At 46.3% G+C, this 20,027-nt stretch overlaps 1 protein-coding gene across 1 annotated transcript; it reads right to left on the bottom strand.

Moving 5' to 3' along the window:
- Positions 1–619: 619 nt before the first annotated feature.
- LOC148134700 (G protein-coupled receptor 84-like) lies at positions 620–3,511 on the bottom strand. The gene is made up of 2 exons (XM_087985513.1): positions 1,262–3,511; positions 620–1,218 (listed from the first exon to the last, which is right to left on the bottom strand). Exon 1 carries the CDS (start codon positions 3,393–3,395, stop codon positions 1,914–1,916), a length of 1,482 nt encoding a protein of 493 aa, XP_087841639.1. The 5' UTR covers positions 3,396–3,511; the 3' UTR covers positions 620–1,218; positions 1,262–1,913.
- Between the last annotated feature and the right edge of the window lie 16,516 nt (positions 3,512–20,027).

The raw sequence follows: 20,027 nt of genomic DNA, 5'->3' as shown, positions 1-20,027 counted from the left end.
CTGTGGGAGGGTCAGCGCTAATGGAGTGTCAGTGCTGTGGGAGTGGGTGCTGTGGGAGGGTCAGTGCTGAGGGAGTGGGTGCTGTGGGAGGGTCAGTGCTGTGGGAGTGGGCGCTGTGGGAGAGTCAGTGCTGAGGGAGCGGGTGCTGTGGGAGGGTCAGCGCTGAGGGAGTGGGAGCTGTGGGAGGGTCAGCGCTGAGGGAGTGGGCGCTGTGGGAGGGTCAGTGCTGAGGGAGTGGGCGCTGTGGGAGAGTCAGTGCTGAGGGAGTGGGTGCTGTGGGAGGGTCAGTGCTGAGGGAGTGGGTGCTGTGGGAGGGTCAGCGCTGAGGGAGTGGGAGCTGTGGGAGGGTCAGCGCTGAGGGAGTGGGCGCTGTGGGAGGGTCAGTGCTGAGGGAGTGGGCGCTGTGGGAGGGTCAGCGCTGAGGGAGTGGGTGCTGTGGGAGGGTCAGTGCTGAGGGAGTGGGTGCTGTGGGAGGGTCAGTGCTGAGGGAGTGGGTGCTGTGGGAGGGTCAGTGCTGAGGGAGTGGGTGCTGAGGGAGGGTCAGTGCTGAGGGACCGGGTGCTGTGGGAGGTCAGCGCTGAGGGAAGGGGGTACAGAGCTGACAGCCAACAACAAACTGTTTTGTAGAAAATCGAGCTGCTTTATTTGTGAGTTGCTGTACACTTGGACGAAGGCAAAGCGAACACATTAAATAACTCGTTGAGTGATCCCACGGGGCGTGGAAATCCTCCCCAGGGGGTGGGGGGAGTGTGGCGTGGGTGTGTTGATGGGTGTTAAACCCCACTCAGACTTATCGGGCATCGCCTGCTTTCTCCCCTCGGATGCCCACCTCCGTCCGTGGGCTCTCTCCAGACGTGGCGTTGGGTTAGTATGTCCCCGGGGCCACTTGGGGAGGAGGCACGTGGGGTGGGGTGGGTCAGTTTGCGGTTTGGGGCGAGGGCCGGGAATCTGTTTTCCCCGCGGGTGGGCTTCGGCGTTCCGGGAGCTGGGAGTGGTGACGGTGCAACGTCGGTAGGAGTTGAAGGAATCTCCGCAGAGTTGGGAACGGGTTGGACAGCAGGGTGGGCCGAGTGGCCTCTTTCTGCCATTTCCCTGGGACGGGCTGGAGGAGAGGGGCTGAATGGCCTCCTGTTCCCGTGTAACTGGCCGGAGGATGGGTACAGGGGCTGAATGGCCTCCTGTTTCTTTTTGACAGGCTGGAGGACGGGGCTGAATGGCCTCCTGTTCCTTTGGGTCAGGCTGGAGGAGGGGGCTGAATGGCCTCCTGTTCCTTCGGAACAGGCTGCAGGAGGAGAGGGGGCTGAATGGCCTCCTGTTCCCATGTGACTGACTGGAGGAGGGAGACAGGGACTGAATGGCCTACTGTTCCTTTGTGACCGACTGGAGGAGGGGGTGGGGTCTGAATAGCCTCCTGCTATTCCTTTGGGACGGGCTGGAGCAGAGGGGCTGAATGGCCTCCTGTTCTCGTGTAACAGGCTGGAGGAGGGGGCTGAATGCCCTCCTGTCCCTTTGGGTCAGGCTGGAGGAGGATGGAGAGGGGGCTGATTGGCCTCCTGCTGTTCCCTGTGTGACAGGCTGGAGAAGGGGGCTGAATGGCCTCCTGCTGTTCCCATGTGACAGGCTGGAGGAGGGGGCTGAATGGCCTCCTGCTGTTCCCATGTGACAGGCTGGAGGAGGGGTGGGGGGCTGAATGGCCTCCTGCTATTCCTTTGGGACAGGCTGGAGGAGGGGTGGGGGGCTGAATGGCCTCCTGCTGTTCCTTTGGGACAGGCTGGAGGAGGGGGAGCTGAGTGGGGTGGGGGAGCAGGCCGAAGGAGATGGTGGGGGGGGGGAAATAGGGGAAGAAGGGGAGGGCAGAACCGAACTGCACACCTCCCCCCCCAACCCGCCCCAACCCCACCTCGACTCCGGGCCTAGCGCCGGCAGAAGCAGAGGCGGTAGGCCTTGAGCAGCACCCCGTGGTAGGCCTCGCGGAACTGTCGGTTCATGACAGCGTACAGCACAGGGTTGATGCAGCTGTTCAGCCAGGTGAAGTTACCAGCCACCATGTGGAGTAGCACCGGGAACCGCTTCTTACCGTCCACCACATGGAGGACGCAGAAGGGCATGTAGCAGGTGACGTAGACCAGGAACATGGCAAAACACATCCGCGTCACCTTGCGGAAGTCCCTGACGCCTCCTCTGCAGCCCCCCCCCCCGCCCCCCTGCGCCATGGGGACCTCCCCCTGCTGCTGGCGCGGGCCGGGGGTGGACTCCTCGTCAGCCACGCTGGTCCCCTCCGTCTCCCGGGAGGCCTCGTCGCCGTAGCCGCTGTCCGGGGCGCGAGGCCTGCCCTTCCCGGCCCTCTTGCTGCGCCGGCCCTGGCGGCTGGAGGAGGAGGAGGAGGAGGAGGGGACGTCTGGGTTAGCCTGAGGCCCGCTGTTCCCGTCTGGAGGAGCCTGAGGCCCGCTGTTCCCGTCTGGAGGAGCCTGAGGCCCGCTGTTCCCGTCTGGCGGAGCCTGAGGCCCGCTGTTCCCGTCTGGAGGAGCCTGAGGCCCGCTGTTCCCGCCTGGAGGAGCCTGAGGCCTACTGCCCGCACCCGGGCCCAGCGAGGAGGAGAGATCCGACAGAGCCTGAGGCCTACTGTCCGCTGCTGTCCCTTGCGAGGAGGAGTGGTCCAGCGCGGCCCGGGGGCCGGCCTTCCCGCCTGCCTTGCACCCCCCGTCGCCGCGCCGGTGCATCTTCAGGGCCCGGGAGGCGGCCCGCACCCTGCGGTCGATGAGGTAGTAGAAGACGCCAATGCAGCCCAGGCCCAGGACGAACATGAAGAACATCAGGATGGTGGTGTAGGGCTTGCCCCGGCTGCGGTGGAAGCTGCAGGTGCAGACGGCCGGCAGGAATACGTAGATGCGCCAGAGGGGCCCGAAGAGGGCCAGGCCCAGGGCCCAGGGCAGGGCCACAAATAAGGGCATGGTCCGGCGCTGGAACACCCTCTCGTAGGCCTGGGGGTTGGCGATGAGGGTGTAGCGGCTGCCGGCGATCAGCACCAGGTTGAAGATGGAGACGGCGTTGGCGACGAAGATGAGCAGGCCCACGCTCCGGCAGGCGGTGGGGCCCCAGGCCCAGCCGTTGCGCAGGAAGGTGGCGGAGGTGAACGGCTGCAGGAAGCCGCAGTAGAGCAGGTCGGCCGCCGTCAGGTTCAGGATGAGCAGGTTGAAGCGGCTGCGGAGGCGGGGATCCGCGGCGAAGGCCAGCAGCGTCATGACGTTGCCGACGGTGCCCACCAGGGTCACCGCAAGGCCCAGCGCCGCACCGAAGTAGCGGTAGCTGTGCACGTCCGGGTGGCAGGTGGCGTTGGGGGAGAAGAGGTCGTCGCCCTCGAAGAAGTGGAAGGACGAGGCGTTGGCCGAATCCATAGCCCACCGCTCACACCACCAACCCCCGCCCAGAGAGACACAGAAAGCAGCACCTCCGATGCTGTAACGGCAGCGCTCTGTCCCTCTCCCCAGCTCCCTCTGTCCGTCCGCCTCTCCCTGGCTGTTCTGACCTGGAACCGCCAGACCGAAGCCGATTTATAGGCGGCTCTGGGGACAACGAGAGCACTTCCCCCTTCCTGAACGCACGTGCGTTTCACAAAATGTACTTCCCCATCTGTCACAAGAACAAGGCCGAGGCGGAAGGGGGTGGGGAATTAGGGGGAACCGAGGAGCGAGAAAATCTGGGCTTACGACATACACTCCATTACAGAGAGAAGCAGTCCCTGTGTGTATTATAGAGAACAGCAGTCCCTGTGTGTATTATAGAGAATAGCAGTCCCTGTGTATATTATAGTGAACAGCAGTCCCTGTGTGTATTATAGTGAACAGCAGTCCCTGTGTGTATTATAGAGAACAGCAGTCCCTGTGTGTATTATAGAGAACAGCAGTCCCTGTGTGTATTATAGTGAACAGCAGTCCCTGTGTGTATTATAGTGAACAGCAGTCCCTGTGTGTATTAAAGTAAAATGCAGTCCCTGTGTATATTATAGAGAACAGCAGTCCCTGTGTGTATTATAGTGAACAGCAGTCCCTGTGGATATTATAGTGAACAGCAGTCCCTGTGTGTATTATAGTGAACAGCAGTCCCTGTGTATATTATAGTGAACAGCAGTCCCTGTGTGTATTATAGTGAACAGCAGTCCCTGTGTGTATTATAGTGAACAGCAGTCCCTGTGTGTATTATAGAGAACACCACTCCCTGTGTGTATTATAGTGAACAGCAGTCCCTGTGTGTATTATAGTGAACAGCAGTCCCTGTGTATATTATAGAGAACAGCAGTCCCTGTGTGTATTATAGTGAACAGCAGTCCCTGTGTGTATTATAGTGAACAGCAGTCCCTGTGGATATTATAGTGAACAGCAGTCCCTGTGTGTATTATAGTGAACAGCAGTCCCTGTGTATATTATAGTGAACAGCAGTCCCTGTGTGTATTATAGTGAACAGCAGTCCCTGTGTGTATTATAGTGAACAGCAGTCCCTGTGTATATTATAGTGAACAGCAGTCCCTGTGTGTATTATAGTGAACAGCAGTCCCTGTGTGTATTATAGTGAACAGCAGTCCCTGTGTGTATTAAAGTAAAATGCAGTCCCTGTGTATATTATAGTGAACAGCAGTCCCTGTGTATATTATAGAGAACAGCAGTCCCTGTGTGTATTATAGTGAACAGCAGTCCCTGTGTTTATTACAGAGAACAGCAGACCCTGTGTGTATTATAGTGAACAGCAGTCCCTGTGTATATTATAGTGAACAGCAGTCCCTGTGTGTATTATAGTGAACAGCAGTCCCTGTGTATATTATAGTGAACAGCAGTCCCTGTGTTTATTATAGAGAACAGCAGTCCCTGTGTGTATTATAGTGAACAGCAGTCCCTGTGTGTATTATAGTGAACAGCAGTCCCTGTGTGTATTATAGTGAACAGCAGTCCCTGTGTGTATTATAGTGAACAGCAGTCCCTGTGTATATTATAGTGAACAGCAGTCCCTGTGTATATTATAGTGAACAGCAGTCCCTGTGTGTATTATAGTGAACAGCAGACCCTGTGTGTATTATAGTGAACAGCAGTCCCTGTGTATATTATAGAGAACAGCAGTCCCTGTGTATATTATAGAGAACAGCAGTCCCTGTGTATATTATAGTGAACAGCACTCCCTGTGTATATTATAGAGAACAGCAGTCCCTGTGTGTATTATAGTGAACAGCAGTCCCTGTGTATATTATAGAGAACAGCAGTCCCTGTGTGTATTATAGTGAACAGCAGTCCCTGTGTGTATTATAGTGAACAGCAGTCCCTGTGTATATTATAGTGAACAGCAGTCCCTGTGTGTATTATAGTGAACAGCAGTCCCTGTGTGTATTATAGTGAACAGCAGTCCCTGTGTGTATTAAAGTAAAATGCAGTCCCTGTGTATATTATAGTGAACAGCAGTCCCTGTGTATATTATAGAGAACAGCAGTCCCTGTGTGTATTATAGAGAACAGCAGTCCCTGTGTTTATTATAGAGAACAGCAGTCCCTGTGTGTATTATAGTGAACAGCAGTCCCTGTGTATATTATAGTGAACAGCAGTCCCTGTGTGTATTATAGTGAACAGCAGTCCCTGTGTGTATTATAGTGAACAGCAGTCCCTGTGTTTATTATAGAGAACAGCAGTCCCTGTGTGTATTATAGTGAACAGCAGTCCCTGTGTGTATTATAGTGAACAGCAGTCCCTGTGTGTATTATAGTGAACAGCAGTCCCTGTGTGTATTATAGTGAACAGCAGTCCCTGTGTGTATTATAGAGAACAGCAGTCCCTGTGTGTATTATAGTGAACAGCAGTCCCTGTGTGTATTATAGTGAACAGCTGTCCCTGTGTGTATTATAGTGAACAGCAGTCCCTGTGTGTATTATAGTGAACAGCAGTCCCTGTGTATATTATAGTGAACAGCAGTCCCTGTGTATATTATAGTGAACAGCAGTCCCTGTGTGTATTATAGTGAACAGCAGTCCCTGTGTGTATTATAGTGAACAGCAGTCCCTGTGTATATTATAGAGAACAGCAGTCCCTGTGTATATTATAGTGAACAGCACTCCCTGTGTATATTATAGAGAACAGCAGTCCCTGTGTGTATTATAGTGAACAGCAGTCCCTGTGTATATTATAGAGAACAGCAGTCCCTGTGTGTATTATAGTGAACAGCAGTCCCTGTGTGTATTATAGAGAACAGCAGTCCCTGTGTGTATTATAGTGAACAGCAGTCCCTGTGTGTATTATAGTGAACAGCAGTCCCTGTGTTTATTATAGAGAACAGCAGTCCCTGTGTATATTATAGTGAACAGCAGTCCCTGTGTGTATTATAGTGAACAGCAGTCCCTGTGTGTATTATAGTGAACAGCAGTCCCTGTGTATATTATAGTGAACAGCAGTCCCTGTGTGTATTATAGTGAACAGCAGTCCCTGTGTGTATTATAGTGAACAGCAGTCCCTGTGTGTATTATAGAGAACAGCAGTCCCTGTGTATATTATAGAGAATAGCAGTCCCTGTGTATATTATACAGAACAGCAGACCCTGTGTGTATTATAGTGAACAGCAGTCCCTGTGTATATTATAGAGAACAGCAGTCCCTGTGTGTATTATAGAGAACAGCAGTCCCTGTGTATATTATAGAGAATAGCAGTCCCTGTGTATATTATACAGAACAGCAGACCCTGTGTGTATTATAGTGAACAGCAGTCCCTGTGTATATTATAGTGAACAGCAGTCCCTGTGTGTATTATAGTGAACAGCAGTCCCTGTGTGTATTATAGTGAACAGCAGTCCCTGTGTGTATTATAGAGAACAGCAGTCCCTGTGTGTATTATAGTGAACAGCAGTCCCTGTGTGTATTATAGTGAACAGCAGTCCCTGTGTGTATTATAGTGAACAGCAGTCCCTGTGTATATTATAGTGAACAGCAGTCCCTGTGTATATTATAGAGAACAGCAGTCCCTGTGTGTATTATAGAGAACAGCAGTCCCTGTGTGTATTATAGTGAACAGCAGTCCCTGTGTGTATTATAGTGAACAGCAGTCCCTGTGTATATTATAGTGAACAGCAGTCCCTGTGTGTATTATAGTGAACAGCAGTCCCTGTGTGTATCATAGTGAACAGCAGTCCCTGTGTGTATCATAGTGAACAGCAGTCCCTGTGTGTATTATAGTGAACAGCAGTCCCTGTGTATATTATAGTGAACAGCAGTCCCTGTGTATATTATAGTGAACAGCAGTCCCTGTGTGTATTATAGTGAACAGCAGTCCCTGTGTGTATTATAGTGAACAGCAGTCCCTGTGTGTATCATAGTGAACAGCAGTCCCTGTGTGTATTATAGTGAACAGCAGTCCCTGTGTATATTATAGAGAACAGCAGTCCCTGTGTATATTATAGTGAACAGCAGTCCCTGTGTATATTATAGTGAACAGCAGTCTCTGTGTGTATTATAGTGCACAGCAGTCCCTGTGTATATTATAGTGAACAGCAGTCCCTGTGTATATTATAGTGAACAGCAGTCCCTGTGTGTATTATAGTGAACAGCAGTCCCTGTGTATATTATAGTGAACAGCAGTCCCTGTGTGTATTATAGTGAACAGCAGTCCCTGTGTATATTATAGAGAACAGCAGTCCCTGTGTATATTATAGTGAACAGCAGTCCCTGTGTGTATTATAGTGAACAGCAGTCCCTGTGTGTATCATAGTGAACAGCAGTCCCTGTGTGTATTATAGTGAACAGCAGTCCCTGTGTGTATTATAGTGAACAGCAGTCCCTGTGTATATTATAGTGAACAGCAGTCCCTATGTGTATTATAGTGAACAGCAGTCCCTGTGTGTATTATAATGAACAGCAGTCCCTGTGTTTATTATAGTGAACAGCAGTCACTGTGTATATTATAGTGAACAGCAGACCCTGTGTATATTATAGAGAACAGCAGTCCCTGTGTATATTATAGTGAACAGCAGTCCCTGTGTGTATTATAGTGAACAGCAGTCCCTGTGTGTATTATAGTGAACAGCAGTCCCTGTGTGTATTATAGTGAATAGCAGTCCCTGTGTGTATTATAGTGAACAGCAGTCCCTGTGTATATTATAGAGAACAGCAGTCCCTGTGTATATTATAGTGAACAGCAGTCCCTGTGTGTATTATAGTGAACAGCAGTCCCTGTGTGTATTATAGTGAACAGCAGACCCTGTGTGTATTATAGTGAACAGCAGTCCCTGTGTGTATTATAGTGAACAGCAGTCCCTGTGTGTATTATAGTGAACAGCAGTCCCTGTGTATATTATAGTGAACAGCAGTCCCTGTGTGTATTATAGTGAACAGCAGTCCCTGTGTGTATTATAGTGAACAGCAGTCCCTGTGTGTATCATAGTGAACAGCAGTCCCTGTGCGTATTATAGTGAACAGCAGTCCCTGTGTATATTATAGTGACCAGCAGTCCCTGTGTGTATTATAGTGAACAGCAGTCCCTGTGTATATTATAGTGAACAGCAGTCCCTGTGTGTATTATAGTGAACAGCAGTCCCTGTGTATATTATAGTGAACAGCAGTCCCTGTGTGTATTATAGTGAACAGCAGTCCCTGTGTGTATTATAGTGAACAGCAGTCCCTGTGTATATTACAGTGAACAGCAGTCCCTGTGTGTATTATAGTGAACAGCAGTCCCTGTGTATATTATAGAGAACAGCAGTCCCTGTGTGTATTATAGTGAACAGCAGTCCCTGTGTATATTATAGTGAACAGCAGTCCCTGTGTGTATTATAGTGAACAGCAGTCCCTGTGTGTATTATAGTGAACAGCAGTCCCTGTGTGTATTATAGTGAACAGCAGTCCCTGTGTATATTATAGTGAACAGCAGTCCCTGTGTGTATTATAGTGAACAGCAGTCCCTGTGTATATTATAGTGAACAGCAGTCCCTGTGTGTATTATAGTGAACAGCAGTCCCTGTGTGTATTATAGTGAACAGCAGTCCCTGTGTATATTACAGTGAACAGCAGTCCCTGTGTGTATTATAGTGAACAGCAGTCCCTGTGTATATTATAGAGAACAGCAGTCCCTGTGTGTATTATAGTGAACAGCAGTCCCTGTGTATATTATAGTGAACAGCAGTCCCTCTGTGTATTATAGTGAACAGCAGTCCCTGTGTGTATTATAGTGAACAGCAGTCCCTGTGTGTCATCTAGTGAACAGCAGTCCCTGTGTATATTATAGTGAACAGCAGTCCCTGTGTATATTATAGTGAACAGCAGTCCCTGTGTGTATTATAGAGAACAGCAGTCCCTGTGTGTATTATAGAGAACAGCAGTCCCTGTGTGTATTATAGTGCACAGCAGTCCCTGTGTATATTATAGTGAACAGCAGTCCCTGTGTGTATTATAGTGAACAGCAGTCCCTGTGTATATTATAGAGAACAGCAGTCCCTGTGTGTATTATAGTGAACAGCAGTCCCTGTGTATATTATAGTGAACAGCAGTCCCTGTGTATATTATAGTGAACAGCAGTCCCTGTGTGTATTATAGTGAACAGCAGTCCCTGTGTATATTATAGTGAACAGCAGTCCCTGTGTGTATTATAGTGAACAGCAGTCCCTGTGTATATTATAGAGAACAGCAGTCCCTGTGTATATTATAGTGAACAGCAGTCCCTGTGTGTATTATAGTGAACAGCAGTCCCTGTGTGTATCATAGTGAACATCAGTCCCTGTGTGTATTATAGTGAACAGCAGTCCCTGTGTGTATTATAGTGAACAGCAGTCCCTGTGTATATTATAGTGAACAGCAGTCCCTGTGTGTATTATAGAGAACAGCAGTCCCTGTGTATATTATAGTGAACAGCAGTCCCTGTGTGTATTATAGTGAACAGCAGTCCCTGTGTGTATTATAGTGAACAGCAGTCCCTGTGTATATTATAGTGAACAGCAGTCCCTGTGTGTATTATAGTGAACAGCAGTCCCTGTGTGTATTATAGTGAACAGCAGTCCCTGTGTATATTACAGTGAACAGCAGTCCCTGTGTGTATTATAGTGAACAGCAGTCCCTGTGTATATTATAGAGAACAGCAGTCCCTGTGTGTATTATAGTGAACAGCAGTCCCTGTGTATATTATAGTGAACAGCAGTCCCTGTGTGTATTATAGTGAACAGCAGTCCCTGTGTGTATTATAGTGAACAGCAGTCCCTGTGTGTATTATAGTGAACAGCAGTCCCTGTGTATATTATAGTGAACAGCAGTCCCTGTGTATATTATAGTGAACAGCAGTCCCTGTGTGTATTATAGAGAACAGCAGTCACTGTGTGTATTATAGAGAACAGCAGTCCCTGTGTGTATTATAGTGAACAGCAGTCCCTGTGTATATTATAGTGAACAGCAGTCCCTGTGTGTATTATAGTGAACAGCAGTCCCTGTGTATATTATAGAGAACAGCAGTCCCTGTGTGTATTATAGTGAACAGCAGTCCCTGTGTATATTATAGTGAACAGCAGTCCCTGTGTATATTATAGAGAACAGCAGTCCCTGTGTATATTATAGTGAACAGCAGTCCCTGTGTGTATTATAGTGAACAGCAGTCCCTGTGTGTATTATAGTGAACAGCAGTCCCTGTGTGTATTATAGAGAACAGCAGTCACTGTGTGTATTATAGAGAACAGCAGTCCCTGTGTATATTATAGTGAACAGCAGTCCCTGTGTATATTATAGTGAACAGCAGTCCCTGTGTGTATTATAGTGAACAGCAGTCCCTGTGTATATTATAGAGAACAGCAGTCCCTGTGTGTATTATAGTGAACAGCAGTCCCTGTGTATATTATAGAGAACAGCAGTCCCTGTGTGTATTATAGAGAACAGCAGTCCCTGTGTGTATTATAGTGAACAGCAGTCCCTGTGTGTATTATAGTGAACAGCAGTCCCTGTGTATATTATAGTGAACAGCAGTCCCTGTGTGTATTATAGTGAACAGCAGTCCCTGTGTATATTATAGTGAACAGCAGTCCCTGTGTGTATCATAGTGAACAGCAGTCCCTGTGTGTATTATAGTGAACAGCAGTCCCTGTGTATATTATAGTGAACAGCAGTCCCTGTGTATATTATAGTGAACAGCAGTCCCTGTGTGTATCATAGTGAACAGCAGTCCCTGTGTATATTATAGTGAACAGCAGTCCCTGTGTGTATTATAGAGAACAGCAGTCCCTGTGTGTATTATAGTGAACAGCAGTCACTGTGTGTATTATAGTGAACAGCAGTCCCTGTGTATATTATAGTGAACAGCAGTCCCTGTGTGTATTATAGTGAACAGCAGTCCCTGTGTATATTATAGTGAACAGCAGTCCCTGTGTATATTATAGTGAACAGCAGTCCCTGTGTGTATTATAGTGAACAGCAGTCCCTGTGTGTATCATAGTGAACAGCAGTCCCTGTGTGTATTATAGTGAACAGTAGTCCCTGTGTATATTATAGAGAGCAGCACTCCCTGTGTGTATTATAGTGAACAGCAGTCCCTGTGTGTATCATAGTGAACAGCAGTCCCTGTGTGTATTATAGTGAACAGCAGTCCCTGTGTATATTATAGTGAACAGCAGTCCCTGTGTGTATTAGAGTGAACAGCAGTCCCTGTGTGTATTATAGAGAGCAGCACTCCCTGTGTGTATTATAGTGAACAGCAGTCCCTGTGTGTATCATAGTGAACAGCAGTCCCTGTGTGTATTATAGTGAACAGCAGTCCCTGTGTGTATTATAGAGAGCAGCAGTCCCTGTGTGTATTATAGTGAACAGCAGTCCCTGTGTATATTATAGTGAACAGCAGTCCCTGTGTATATTATAGTGAACAGCAGACCCTGTGTGTATTATAGAGAGCAGCACTCCCTGTGTGTATTATAGTGAACAGCAGTCCCTGTGTGTATCATAGTGAACAGCAGTCCCTGTGTGTATTATAGTGAACTGCAGTCCCTGTGTGTATTATAGAGAGCAGCAGTCCCTGTGTGTATTATAGTGAACAGCAGTCCCTGTGTATATTATAGTGAACAGCAGTCCCTGTGTATATTATAGTGAACAGCAGACCCTGTGTGTATTATAGTGAACAGCAGTCCCTGTGTGTATTGTAGTGAACAGCAGTCCCTGTGTGTATTATAGTGAACAGCAGTCCCTGTGTGTATTATAGTGAACAGCAGTCCCTGTGTATATTATAGTGAACAGCAGTCCCTGTGTGTATCATAGTGAACAGCAGTCCCTGTGTGTATTATAGTGAACAGCAGTCCCTGTGTGTATTATAGTGAACAGCAGTCACTGTGTGTATTATAGTGAACAGCAGTCCCTGTGTGTATTATAGTGAACAGCAGGCCCTGTGTGTATTAGAGAGAACAGCAGTCCCTGTGTTTATTATAGTGAACAGCAGTCCCTGTGTGTATTATAGTGAACAGCAGTTCCTGTGTGTATTATAGTGAACAGCAGTCCCTGTGTGTATTATAGTGAACAGCAGTCCCTGTGTGTATTATAGTGAACAGCAGTCCCTGTGTGTATTATAGAGAACAGCACTCCCTGTGTGTATTATAGTGAACAGCAGTCCCTGTGTGTATTATAGTGAACAGCAGTCCCTGTGTGTATTATAGTGAACAGCAGTCCCTGTGTGTATCATAGTGACCAGCAGTCCCTGTGTGTATTATAGAGAACAGCAGTCCCTGTGTGTATTATAGTGAACAGCAGTCCCTGTGTGTATTATAGTGAACAGCAGTCCCTGTGTGTATTATAGTGAAAAGCAGTCCCTGTGTGTATTATAGTGAACAGCAGTCCCTGTGTGTATTATAGTGAACAGCAGTCACTGTGTGTATTATAGTGAACAGCAGTCCCTGTGTATATTATAGAGAACAGCACTCCCTGTGTGTATTGTAGTGAACAGCAGTCCCTGTGTGTATTATAGTGAACAGCAGTCCCTGTGTGTATTACAGTGAACAGCAGTCCCTGTGGATATTATAGTGAACAGCAGTCCCTGTGTGTATTATAGTGAACAGCAGTCCCTGTGTATATTATAGAGAACAGCAGTCCCTGTGTGTATTATAGTGAACAGCAGTCCCTGTGTGTATTATAGTGAACAGCAGTCCCTGTGTGTATCATAGTGAACAGCAGTCCCTGTGTGTATTATAGTGAACAGCAGTCCCTGTGTGTATCATAGTGAACGGCAGTCCCTGTGTGTATTATAGTGAACAGCAGTCCCTGTGTGTATTATAGTGAACAGCAGTCCCTGTGTGTATTATAGTGAACAGCAGTCCCTGTGTGTATTATAGTGAACAGCAGTCCCTGTGTATATTATAGAGAACAGCAGTCCCTGTGTGTATTGTAGTGAACAGCAGTCCCTGTGTGTATTATAGTGAACAGCAGTCCCTGTGTGTATTATAGTGAACAGCAGTCCCTGTGTGTATCATAGTGAACAGCAGTCCCTGTGTGTATTATAGTGAACAGCAGTCCCTGTGTGTATTATAGTGAACAGCAGTCCCTGTGTGTATCATAGTGAACAGCAGTCCCTGTGTGTATTATAGTGAACAGCAGTCCCTGTGTGTATCATAGTGAACAGCAGGCCCTGTGTGTATTATAGTGAACAGCAGTCCCTGTGTGTATTATAGTGAACAGCAGTCCCTGTGTATATCATAGTGAACAGCAGTCCCTGTGTATATTATAGAGAACAGCAGTCCCTGTGTGTATTATAGAGAACAGCAGTCCCTGTGTGTATTATAGTGAACAGGAGTCCCTGTGTGTATTATAGTGAACAGCAGTCCCTGTGTGTATTATAGTGAACAGCAGTCCCTGTGTGTATTATAGTGAACAGCAGTCCCTGTGTATATTATAGTGAACAGCAGTCCCTGTGTGTATTATAGTGAACAGCAGTCCCTGTGTGTATCATAGTGAACAGCAGTCCCTGTGTGTATCATAGTGAACAGCAGTCCCTGTGTGTATTATAGTGAACAGCAGTCCCTGTGTATATTATAGTGAACAGCAGTCCCTGTGTATATTATAGTGAACAGCAGTCCCTGTGTGTATTATAGTGAACAGCAGTCCCTGTGTGTATTATAGTGAACAGCAGTCCCTGTGTGTATCATAGTGAACAGCAGTCCCTGTGTGTATTATAGTGAACAGCAGTCCCTGTGTATATTATAGAGAACAGCAGTCCCTGTGTATATTATAGTGAACAGCAGTCCCTGTGTATATTATAGTGAACAGCAGTCCCTGTGTGTATTATAGTGAACAGCAGTCCCTGTGTGTATTATAGTGAACAGCAGTCCCTGTGTATATTCTAGTGAACAGCAGTCCCTGTGTATATTATAGTGAACAGCAGTCCCTGTGTATATTATAGTGAACAGCAGTCCCTGTGTGTATTATAGTGAACAGCAGTCCCTGTTTATATTATAGTGAACAGCAGTCCCTGTGTGTATTATAGTGAACAGCAGTCCCTGTGTATATTATAGAGAACAGCAGTCCCTGTGTATATTATAGTGAACAGCGGTCCCTGTGTGTATTATAGTGAACAGCAGTCCCTGTGTGTATCATAGTGAACAGCAGTCCCTGTGTGTATTATAGTGAACAGCAGTCCCTGTGTGTATTATAGTGAACAGCAGTCCTTATGTATATTATAGTGAACAGCAGTCCCTGTGTGTATTATAGTGAACAGCAGTCCCTGTGTATATTATAGAGAACAGCAGTCCCTGTGTGTATTATAGTGAACAGCAGTCCCTGTGTATATTATAGTGAACAGCAGTCCCTGTGTGTATTATAGTGAACAGCAGTCCCTGTGTGTATTATAGTGAACAGCAGTCCCTGTGTGTATTATAGTGAACAGCAGTCCCTGTGTGTATTATAGTGAACAGCAGTCCCTGTGTATATTATAGTGAACAGCAGTCCCTGTGTGTATTATCGAGAACAGCAGTCCCTGTGTATATTATAGTGAACAGCAGTCCCTGTGTGTATTATAGTGAACAGCAGTCCCTGTGTGTATTATAGTGAACAGCAGACCCTGTGTATATTATAGAGAATAGCAGTCCCTGTGTGTATGATAGACGGCAGCAGTCCCAGTGCGTATTATACAGAACAGCAGACACTGTGTATATTATAGAGAGCAGCAGTCCCTGTGTATATTATAGAGAGCAGCAGTCCCTGTGTATATTATAGAGAACAGCAGTCCCTGTGTGTATTATAGAGAACAGCAGTCCCTGTGTGTATTATCGTGAACAGCAGTCCCTGTGAAAATTATAGAGAACAGCAGTCCCTGTGTATATTATAGAGAACAGCAGTCCCTGTGTGTATTATGGAGAACAGCAGTCCCTGTGTATATTATAGAGAACAGCAGTCCCTGTGTGTATTATAGTGAACAGCAGTCCCTGTGTATATTATAGTGAACAGCAGTCCCTGTGTGTATTATAGTGAACAGCAGTCCCTGTGTATATTATAGTGAACAGCAGTCCCTGTGTGTATTATAGTGAACAGCAGTCCCTGTGTGTATTATAGAGAACAGCAGTCCCTGTGTATATTATAGTGAACAGCAGCCCCTGTGTATATTATAGTGAACAGCAGTCCCTGTGTGTATTATAGTGAACAGCAGTCCCAGTGCGTATTATAGTGAACAGCAGTCCCTGTGTATATTATAGTGAACAGCAGTCCCTCTGTGTATTATAGTGAACAGCAGTCCCTGTGTGTTTTATAGTGAACAGCAGTCCCTGTGTGTATTATAGTGAACAGCAGTCCCTGTGTGTATTATAGTGAACAGCAGCCCCTGAGTGTATTATAGTGAACAGCAGTCCCTGTGTGTATTATAGAGAACAGCAGTCCCTGTGTGTATTATAGTGAACAGCAGTCCCTGTGTATATTATAGTGAACAGCAGTCCCTGTGTGTATTATAGTGAACAGCAGTCCCTGTGTATATTATAGAGAACAGCAGTCCCTGTGTGTATTATAGAGAACAGCAGTCCCTGTGTATATTATAGAGAACAGCAGTCCCTGTGTGTATTATAGTGAACAGCAGTACCTGTGTATATTATAGAGAACAGCAGTCCCTGTGTGTATTATAGTGAACAGCAGTCCCTGTGTGTATTATAGTGAACAGCAGTCCCTGTGTATATTATAGTGAACAGCAGTCCCTGTGTGTATTATAGTGAACAGCAGCCCCTGTGTATATTGTAGTGAACAGCAGCCCCTGTGTATATTATAGTGAACAGCAGTCCCTGTGTATATTATAGTGAACAGCAGTCCCTGTGTGTATTATAGTGAACAGCAGTCCCTGTGTGTATTACAGTGAACAGCAGTCCCTGTGTGTATTGTAGTGAACAGCAGTCCCTGTGTGTATTGTAGTGAACAGCAGTCCCTGTGTGTATTATAGTGAACAGCAGTCCCTGAGTGTATTATAGTGAACAGCAGTCCCTGTGTGTATTATAGTGAACAGCAGTCCCTGTGTATATTATAGTGAACAGCAGTCCCTGTGTGTATTATAGGGAACAGCACTCCCTGTGTGTATTATAGTGAACAGCAGTCCCTGTGTGTATTATAGAGAACAGCAGTCCCTGTGTATATTATAGTGAACAGCAGTCCCTGTGTGTATTATAGTGAACAGCAGTCCCTGTGTGTATTACAGTGAACAGCAGTCCCTGTGTGTATTGTAGTGAACAGCAGTCCCTGTGTGTATTATAGTGAACAGCAGTCCCTGTGTGTATTATAGAGAACAGCAGTCCCTGTGTATATTATAGAGAACAGCAGTCCCTGTGTATATTATAGTGAACAGCAGTCCCTGTGTGTATTATAGTGAACAGCAGTCCCTGTGTGTATTATAGAGAACAGCAGTCCCTGTGTGTATTATAGTGAACAGCAGTCCCTGTGTATATTATAGTGAACAGCAGTCCCTGTGTGTATTATAGTGAACAGCAGTCCCTGTGTATATTATAGTGAACAGCAGTCCCTGTGTGTATTATAGTGAACAGCAGTCCCTGTGTGTATTACAGTGAACAGCAGTCCCTGTGTATATTATAGTGAACAGCAGTCCCTGTGTGTATTATAGTGAACAGCAGTCCCTGTGTGTATTACAGTGAACAGCAGTCCCTGTGTGTATTATAGTGAACAGCAGTCCCTGTGTGTATTATAGTGAACAGCAGTCCCTGTGTATATTATAGAGAGCAGCAGTCCCTGTGTATATTATAGAGAGCAGCAGTCCCTGTGTATATTATACAGAACAGCAGTCCCTGTGTATATTATAGACAGCTGCAGTCCCTGTGTGTATTACAGTGAACAGTAGTCCCTGTGTATATTATAGTGAACAGCAGTCCCTGTGTGTATTACAGTGAACAGCAGTCCCTGTGTGTATTATAGTGAACAGCAGTCCCTGTGTGTATTACAGTGAACAGCAGTCCCTGTGTATATTATAGTGAACAGCAGTCCCTGTGTGTATTATAGTGAACAGCAGTCCCTGTGTGTATTACAGTGAACAGCACTCCCTGTGTATATTATAGTGAACAGCAGTCCCTGTGTATATTATAGTGAACAGCAGTCCCTGTGTGTATTATAGTGAACAGCAGTCCCTGTGTATATTATAGTGAACAGCAGTCCCTGTGTGTGTTATAGTGAACAGCAGTCCCTGTGTATATTATAGTGAACAGCAGTCCCTGTGTGTATTATAGTGAACAGCAGTCCCTGTGTGTATTACAGTGAACAGCAGTCCCTGTGTATATTATAGTGAACAGCAGTCCCTGTGCGTATTATAGTGAACAGCAGTCCCTGTGTATATTATAGTGAACAGCAGTCCCTGTGTATATTATAGAGAGCAGCAGTCCCTGTGTATATTATAGTGAACAGCAGTCCCTGTGTGTATTATAGTGAACAGCAGTCCCTGTGTATATTATAGTGAACAGCAGTCCCTGTGTGTATATTATAGAGAGCAGCCGTCCCTGTGTATATTATAGTGAACAGCAGTCCCTGTGTATATTATAGAGAGCAGCAGTCCCTGTGTATATTATAGTGAACAGCAGTCCCTGTGTGTATTATAGTGAACAGCAGTCCCTGTGTGTATTATAGTGAACAGCAGTCCCTGTGTATACTATACAGAACAGCAGTCCCTGTGTGTATTATAGAGAACAGCAGTCCCTGTGTATACTATACAGAACAGCAATCCCTGTATATATTATAGATAGCAGCAGTCCCGGTGTATATTATAGAGAACAGCAGTCCTTGTGTATATTATAGAGAGCTGCAGTCCCTGTGTATATTATAGAGAATAGCGGTCCCTGTGTGTATTAGAGAGAACAGCAGTCCCTGTGTATATTATACAGAACAGCAGTCCCTGTGTACATTATAAAGAACAGCAGTCCCTGTGTATATTATAGTGAACAGCAGTCCCTGTGTGTATTATAGAGAACAGCAGTCCCTGTGTGTATTATAGAGAACAGCAGTCCCTGTGTGTATTATAGTGAACAGCAGTCCCTGTGTATATTATAGTGAACAGCAGTCCCTGTGTATATTATAGTGAACAGCAGACCCTGTGTGTATTATAGTGAACAGCAGTCCCTGTGTGTATTGTAGTGAACAGCAGTCCCTGTGTGTATTATAGTGAACAGCAGTCCCTGTGTGTATTATAGTGAACAGCAGTCCCTGTGTATATTATAGTGAACAGCAGTCCCTGTGTGTATCATAGTGAACAGCAGTCCCTGTGTGTATTATAGTGAACAGCAGTCCCTGTGTGTATTATAGTGAACAGCAGTCCCTGTGTGTATTATAGTGAACAGCAGTCCCTGTGTGTATTATAGAGAACAGCAGTCCCTGTGTGTATTATAGTGAACAGCAGTCCCTGTGTGTATTATAGTGAACAGCAGTTCCTGTGTGTATTATAGTGAACAGCAGTCCCTGTGTGTATTATAGTGAACAGCAGTCCCTGTGTGTATTATAGTGAACAGCAGTCCCTGTGTGTATTATAGAGAACAGCAGTCCCTGTGTGTATTATAGTGAACAGCAGTCCCTGTGTGTATTATAGTGAACAGCAGTCCCTGTGTGTATTATAGTGAACAGCAGTCCCTGTGTGTATCATAGTGAACAGCAGTCCCTGTGTGTATTATAGAGAACAGCAGTCCCTGTGTGTATTATAGTGAACAGCAGTCCCTGTGTGTATTATAGTGAACAGCAGTCCCTGTGTGTATTATAGTGAAAAGCAGTCCCTGTGTGTATTATAGTGAACAGCAGTCCCTGTGTGTATTATAGTGAACAGCAGTCACTGTGTGTATTATAGTGAACAGCAGTCCCTGTGTATATTATAGAGAACAGCACTCCCTGTGTGTATTGTAGTGAACAGCAGTCCCTGTGTGTATTATAGTGAACAGCAGTCCCTGTGTGTATTACAGTGAACAGCAGTCCCTGTGGATATTATAGTGAACAGCAGTCCCTGTGTGTATTATAGTGAACAGCAGTCCCTGTGTATATTATAGAGAACAGCAGTCCCTGTGTGTATTATAGTGAACAGCAGTCCCTGTGTGTATTATAGTGAACAGCAGTCCCTAAGTGTATCATAGTGAACAGCAGTCCCTGTGTGTATTATAGTGAACAGCAGTCCCTGTGTGTATCATAGTGAACGGCAGTCCCTGTGTGTATTATAGTGAACAGCAGTCCCTGTGTGTATTATAGTGAACAGCAGTCCCTGTGTGTATTATAGTGAACAGCAGTCCCTGTGTGTATTATAGTGAACAGCAGTCCCTGTGTATATTATAGAGAACAGCAGTCCCTGTGTGTATTGTAGTGAACAGCAGTCCCTGTGTGTATTATAGTGAACAGCAGTCCCTGTGTGTATTATAGTGAACAGCAGTCCCTGTGTGTATCATAGTGAACAGCAGTCCCTGTGTGTATTATAGTGAACAGCAGTCCCTGTGTGTATTATAGTGAACAGCAGTCCCTGTGTGTATCATAGTGAACAGCAGTCCCTGTGTGTATTATAGTGAACAGCAGTCCCTGTGTGTATCATAGTGAACAGCAGGCCCTGTGTGTATTATAGTGA

Source organism: Chiloscyllium plagiosum, unplaced genomic scaffold (assembly GCF_037043375.1).
Source record: "Chiloscyllium plagiosum isolate Xiang-an unplaced genomic scaffold, Cpla_swu_hap1 HiC_scaffold_53X, whole genome shotgun sequence".
Lineage (NCBI taxonomy): Eukaryota > Metazoa > Chordata > Chondrichthyes > Orectolobiformes > Hemiscylliidae > Chiloscyllium > Chiloscyllium plagiosum.
This window is presented reverse-complemented; position numbering and strand designations above follow the sequence as displayed.